The 7,259-nt window shown below is 44.6% G+C and overlaps 1 protein-coding gene across 1 annotated transcript; it reads right to left on the bottom strand.

Moving 5' to 3' along the window:
• Nucleotides 1-49: 49 nt before the first annotated feature.
• RNF135 (ring finger protein 135) lies at nt 50-7,259 on the bottom strand. The gene is made up of 6 exons (XM_082774727.1): nt 6,808-7,259; nt 5,566-5,652; nt 4,816-5,046; nt 3,453-3,606; nt 3,057-3,158; nt 50-2,177 (listed from the first exon to the last, which is right to left on the bottom strand). Exons 1-6 carry the CDS (start codon nt 7,153-7,155, stop codon nt 1,645-1,647), a joined length of 1,455 nt encoding a protein of 484 aa, XP_082630853.1. The 5' UTR covers nt 7,156-7,259; the 3' UTR covers nt 50-1,644.

The raw sequence follows: 7,259 nt of genomic DNA, 5'->3' as shown, positions 1-7,259 counted from the left end.
GCTACGGCGGCTGCCGAGGGACAGCCCCGGCGGTTGCGCGGGGCGGCGCCGTCCTGAGGTGATTTGCGCGGTCCCCGGGGCGTCCTGTCCCCGTGAGGAGGAGTTGGGTTCCCCAGGGCTGCCGAGCGAGGTTTCTGCCTCACGCACCCTAACGCGCTGCTGCGCCGGCCAGCTGAGCGCGTCTGGCACGCAGAGACGCAGCCCAAGCGATGCGAAGCGCTCGCTTTCAAATCGTGTGGTAATTTGTGAAGAAAACATAACCGGTTGCTGCTCCTGAGCCATGCAGCACAGTCAGAGATGCCCAGCGGGTTGCCTGTGCTGCTGCTGTGCCTTCTCCAGGTGGGTCAGGTAAGGTCCGAGCAAGGCAGCAGCGTAAGCTACTTGTAGAAGTCGATATGCACACCTGCAGGCACCTTACAGAGGTGCATCTTAGTCCAAAGTGACTACAAAGTGTTCAGGGAGACTTAGGACAAGGTTGCTTAAAGGAGAGTAATGATGAAAATCACCAGCAGTTCTGTCAATGACTTTAAAAGTCACGCACTGCTGTTTGGCTAAGTGAGCTAGGTAAATCCCCCATGCTTTATTCACATGAAATTTATCCTTTTTCTGTTCATCACATACACCAAAGCATCCATGATACCATGTTCGGGGTGCACTGGAATGCCACTCTCTTCCTGAAGGAGCTTTTGCTTCTTGGGAACTCTGTTTTCAGTTTGGCTGCGTGAAGCAGCGGTGCTCCCCAAACCTTGGCTGTCAGCAGCTTCTGCAGCATCTCAGCTTGGGCCCCTTCTCCCCACACAGCAACAGGGATCTCCCTTCAGCCACAAAGATGTAGCAACTAAGGAGAGAAAAAGTGCCTGTACACTGGCAAGGAAACTCGAGAATTTCCTTTCCTCAGCCTCTGGCCAGAAAAGATGGGCTGCTCCCTGACGCAGGCCTGTCTGTGGGCTCTTTAAAAGAGAAAGAATGAGCATGCTTCATTAGCTAGTACAAAAACATTTGAAAACAGCTGCTTCCAAAACCATCTCCACAGTCAAAACACTACCAAGATAATGACAAAGTTCTGGTCTGAGTTAGACTAAAGCAAGAGATGGTGCCAGTGAGACAAGATGGTCTTCTGGGAGATTTCCCTGAAGTGCCAGGTCCCAAAACACACAAGTGCCTGTAGTTCAGTATCTACCCTAAAGATAAAAGACATGTAACATACTTGCCCTCTGAACATTTCTTACTCAATCAAACCTTTCTAAAGAAAGCTCACTCAACACAATGAAACAGCTTCATCTCTTCCATATTTTTTGGATCAGTGTAGGAAGATGAAGTCCATGGCCATATGTGGGGTTATCACCAGCTTCAGATTTTCCTTGGTCCATTTCTTCCTTGGTGCATCTTGGGACTGCTTGAAGCTGCTTCAGAAATCCATCTCACTCCCACAGGAATGGTTACTGCCTTTAGCATACATTGGAATTGCTTTAACAAAGTATGACTAGAGCAGAGCAGAGCATGAAGGAAAGCATGCAAAGAGAAAGCATGCAAAGAAAGTATCAGTTGCTAAATTCCAGGAAAGTCTGAGTACTTCTGTGTGGTTTGGCAAATTCCTCTGCTAAACACTGAAGCTGGCATAGAAGCTCTGCAATCTTTTTGATTTTACTTCCTGTTTATGTGATTTATAGTTAAAGATCCATTTTTATCTAGACTGTATAGCCAGAAAGCAGGATAAAGAGGATTTGAGGTATTGATTTCAAATGTATGCAAAAGCATTTCTCTGTCAGTGATGGCATAAAATGACACGGTCTTCTGTAGCTCCAGGAAAACTCCAACCTTCAATGGTTTATCATTGCGTAATAGTGTTTCTTGATTCTTGTGCCATGCTGACAACTGCTTTTGGGGACCTACCCATTCTACACACCAGGAATTCTCTGTTCTTCCTAATCTGTCTCTTCTACCAATCGTTCCACGAGCAACTCCAACAGCCCATCCATCACTGTCCTTGGTAATTACTTCCCAGTAGTGGCAGCCAGTAGAGAAGCCCTGGGAACACAACACTTGGCTGATGCAGAATCTCTTGAGTGATGGTTCATAGTAAGTTGGGTTGCTGGACACCATTACTTTCCTGTTCTGAGCTGTGATTGCTAAGCGGTCATATGCTGTGGTGAGATCAAAAGTTACATTATCTGCCCCTAGAGGAGAGAAAGGAAAATATTCTTAGCTCCAGGCATAAGAAAACAGATCTCTTCAGTATTTACTTGCATCCTAAGTAACAGTGGATGTACATCCCTTCTCAAGAACCAAAATGAAAGCCAATGACCACATAATAAGCCTTAAGCAAAGTCCAATCCTGCATGTCAGCAAGAATCCTCAACCAAATGCTAATGACTGTATCCTGAGCCCAGTGCACACTGAAAAATTTAACAGGCACAACTGGGTAAACATCTGTGACAGGCTCTTGCACTCCAAAGCAAGGTGAAGACACTTGGCACCCTGCTGAATGGATCTTGTTTGCTACCAGTCTTATAACAAAACTATCCATTTGCCACAAAAAAAAAAAAAAAAAAAAAAAAAAGGATGCTTACTTTAAGAAAACTTACATTATCATCTGTTCACTGGGACACGTTCTTGCATGTTATATAAGAAAATATATTAATATTGTGTTTATGCTACAGCTGTAGCACTGTGTGATGACTGTAAAAATATTTCTGTAAAAGCAATGCAGAATTCAGGCAACAAATAAGAGTGATTGTGGCTTAATGCAGTAAAAGCCAGTAAGGTGCAGTAACTGCACAAACACCAAAACAGAATCTGCAGGCAGCAGAAGCTACAACACAGCTTATACCTTCATGGGACAGCTTTCTTAATGTTTTTATCTTCCATATGCAGCCATGTGTAGTATTACATTGTGCTGCAGTGACTGATTAATTCATGGTAAATTTAATAGTTTCTAGATTTCAGTTAAACAGATCTCTGGCAGATGTTTGGAAGTATGGTTTTCTTCAGCAAATCCAGTCATAGTCATTGAATATTGTTATTGAAGAGCCATGCTGGCTTGCTTGCATACTTACACCGACAAAATTGGCTCAAAATGCTTGGTTCTGGACTTTTAGCCGCAGACTCTGAAGATAATGAACAGACACTTGTCTCTTGGTGTAAGTCTGGAGATTGTGCTAAATATGAAAAAGTTAAAGTGTTAAAGTGTGTATGAAAAAGTTAAAGGCACGTCATCAAAATGTAAATAGGAAGTATTTATGTATCTTATGGAAAATGTAAAATAAATATAGTTGGCAGTTAAACTACAAAACGAAGAGCTGGGTTTTTGATTGTTAAAATTGTCAAAGGATATATAGAGAAATGTTTTTATTCAAGATTACCAGGGCACAGCTACCTTCATGGTGGTCAGAATGGAGGAGTCAGAAAAGTTAACTTCCTCTAAAAAGGATTTCAAAATAAGGAAAACTCACCTGGTGGGAACTGCTGAGGGTATTCCTCCAAAAGTAAAATTTCCAACTTTCTCTTAAGATCTCCTACAGCACTTCTGACAACATTAAACTTCTCATCAATTGTAAATTTATGCATTGTTGAAGATGAGCCTCCCCCTCTCTCAAGTAAGTTACTCTAGGAATGACATAAAAGAAGAATCAAGGGGAAGATGTAAACAGTATCAGTTATTTCATGTTGCATACCAGGTGATATTATAAAGCCACAGTGGAAAAGCAGCAGTGATCTCTCTAAAATCTTATTGTTTGAAAGGAGATCTTCTTTAACAAGATAGTTACCTGAGAGAAATAACCTGAAAAGTTACAGAAAATGTGAAAGGATAGTTTATTCTCGATCAAAAATAAAATAATTTATTTTCCCCAAGAAAACTAAGAATGGGATTTTTTTCTTAAATTGATTACAATTTCATTATTTTTATATATGCATAAATAAACTTTCTCTTTTTAACTTTCTTCGTGTAACCAAACCCAAAGTTTTAAAAAATAATTAGTGTGAAATCTAGCATAAAATACCAAGAAACGGGTAAACCTCATTCGCCTAAATTTAGAAATTGTGTAATTCTATATCCAAGCGTGTTCTCTTAATCTGCCTTTATCGTGTGTGGACAGAAACAGGCATTCTGAAGGAGCGATGACTCCCGTTCGAAGGTAGGCGTCTCAAGTAGGCCAGATGACTCACGCTCCAGAAGTACCTGTTTCTCTTCGTTGCCTGTAACGGGAGTCTGGATCAGGTATAAATACATACAGTTACATGAGGTGAGCTCCAGTGTAGGCCTCTAGCAGTCCACTTCTGTCTCCTAGCCCTGTCACACCAGAGTCCCATTCCAAATTGCCACTGGCTAATTAGCACCACTGGCATTGTCTTCAACATCAAAATGGGCTCTGCAGAATTTCAAGTATTTTAATTGCCTCTTTTGAGAGCTCTTGACATAGTTTTCCCCAGAAGGTTATTAGGAAGTACTTAATAACGGTGAGTTCTTTAATTTGCATATGTATAGGTACTTTTTTATTCCTTCTTCTGGAAAATTAAAAGAAAATAGGGAATCTTTAACCTTACATTTGACTCAGGATTGGATTTAGGCAGTACAGTCCCACTTCCTTCCAGCTCACCGGCCTCCTTGGAACAAACCTAGCTCTGAATTGGCACCCACAGCCTAAGCTTTTTCTGGTACTTTTTGCCTCTGAATTTCCCACTCCAGAGTGCCACTGGCACCACCACCCAATGCCTGTGGATCGGTATCATTGTCTACAGCGAGAATAGGGGACCTGAAAGCACTCTGTACATGTCCAGCTCTTCAAGACATTTAGCTTAAGACTTTTTACTCACATTCTGCCACTCCATTTCATCACTTTCTAATCCTTTCTCCATCTGGGGTTTGATGTCGATGAGTTTGTACTTTTCAACACAGAGCTGGTGAATAGTCTGCGCAATCTTCTGTCGAGCTGCTCTTTGCTCCTGTTCAATGAACATCAGTGTGTTTTCCTCTTGTCTTTCAATGTATTCCTTCATGCAACAGAAGTCTTCAGTAATCTGGCTTAGGATCTGAGATGTATATTCCTGAAAGACAGAAAACATGGAGCTCTTTGTGTTGTTAGAAAAGAAGATTAGTGGAATATGAGAATTTACTGCCACATTTAATGTGCTCTTTAACTGAACAGAAATACCTAGCCCTATTCAAAGGAATAAAACATATTTGACACTATCCTGCATAGCCTGCAATGGGAATCTGGGCATGTTAAAGATGTTGACTGTTTTGTGGCCAGCAATCTTTGACAATTTAGCAAAGATCAATATTCTAGATTAATCATTTATCTAAGAGTCCCAGGCTACTCCTGGGGTAGGCAGAAAAGAGCAACAGTGCACAATTTCTGTGACTTTAGTGCCAGCCAAGATGTCAGTACAGCTGGTGTCACAGTTCTCTTTTTTTTTCTGACAAGAGTGAATTGTGAGAGCAACAGAAGGAGACAGAAAGACAGATCCCTGCTCTGGGCTGGAAGGCCCACTGGAGTCAGTCACAGGTTTCAAGGTGGCAGTGGAAACAGAAGGTAACTGCAGATATTGAAGTACAGTGCATACCTTTGTTTTACTGAGATCCTTCCTCAAGGCGTTGATGGTCTCTTTAGTTATTTCCAGTTGCTTAGAGACGTCACGGATCTGTTCCTCCTTTAAAGTGACACATTTGAGCATTTATATATACCACCCTCCAAGAAAACACCACCCTCCAAAAGAACATGACTAGGTTCAACAGCAGGGTGATAAAAATCCTCACGTTGTTGAGAGTTAGGCACTGGCTGGTTCACTGTGGGGCTGGAGGACACAATTCTGAGTGTGAATAATTACAGCAAAGTCAACATTCAACAGTCAGAAGTCATTTGTGAGCTTAAGCCCTTTCCTTCGCTGTAGAGACCAAGACTTTTTAGATACACGTGTGCACAATGTTAAAACAATGAAGTCAATAACCAGGTTTTGCTCATCTCCTCCAAGATTTAAGAGTTATTTTAAGCAGAGACAGAGACAACGAACCAGTCCCATTTTGCGTCACTCAGCTGGGTGGAGCTGTAGCACTGTATCATAACTCTGTGTTTCATTTCAGGAGTCTCCAGTGCTGTGCCGATGCAGTGAATAACACCACCAAAGATGTTTGTGAAAAGAGGAGGGAAAGAGCTGGCAGTGACTGAAATACGAAACAACTGCCCTCCAGGATGCACAGTGCTCGAGGCAACGTGAAGAGATTGTGCTAACCTCCTGCGAAGGATGCAGTGCACTGCGATTACATCATTTGCTCATTACAAGTTTTAACTGGAGGAATTAAAAGGTAAGAGTGAAGAATAGCAATAGGAGGAAATTAAATAGCTGAGAGATGAAGAGACAGAAGGCAGAAACAGGTTAAGAAAGATGTTAAGACAGATGTTTGAGGTTTCTTCTCAGTCCTAAACTGACTGAACATAACTGGGGCTTTTTCTAGTGTTCATTTGGCTCCTGTCCCTCCAGCACGATGATCAGCCAGTTATCACAACCCTGTATCAGCTGGGCACATCCAGCTAGCAACTCTTCCAACACAACCAATGCACCAGGCTCCAGCAATCAGCCCCAAACCGTGCCTTAGCAAAACCCGTCTGCCCGAGTGAACGGCATGGTTGTGACAACACCGATATGACAACGTGTTGTGACAACAACATGTGAAATGCAAAGTACGGGGGGGGGGGGGGAAAGCAGAATGAAGCAGAAAGCAGGATGAAGTTATCTCAGCCCGAGCCACAGCTCCCTTCCCAACTGGTACCCAGGACGGGGGGAAGCCCCGGCCGCCCCCTCCCCTACCTTCTCCCCGGGTCGCCGCCCCGCAGAGCTGCATCCACCGCCGGCACCATCTCCAGAGGCTGTGGGCAGGTCCCACGCCCCCAGCCCCTCGCCCCTTCCCCCGCCCAGCACCAGGCTGACCAGGGCGGCCAGCTCCCGGTTGGGCCGCAGGTCCTTCGGCTCGAAGTCCTCCCGGCAGAGCGGGCAGGGGGCGCGCCGCCTCCCCCTGCAGTAGGTGTCGATGCAGGACCGGCAGAAGCTGTGGCTGCAGCTCGCCAGCCGCACGGGCTCGGTGAAGTACTGCAGGCAGCAGGAGCAGCTCAGCTCCACGTCTGCCAGCAGCCGACTCAGCTCCGCTGGGACAGCCATGGTCCTGCTCAGGGCGGAGCGGAGCGCGGCTCGGTTTCGTTTCCTCGGGGCGCCGCCTCCCGCCGGGGGGGCCGGGTCCGGTGTGGGGCTGGGCTCGGTGCTGT

The sequence above is a fragment of the Aythya marila genome (genome assembly GCF_965140915.1).
Source record: "Aythya marila genome assembly, chromosome: 18".
Lineage (NCBI taxonomy): Eukaryota > Metazoa > Chordata > Aves > Anseriformes > Anatidae > Aythya > Aythya marila.
This window is presented reverse-complemented; position numbering and strand designations above follow the sequence as displayed.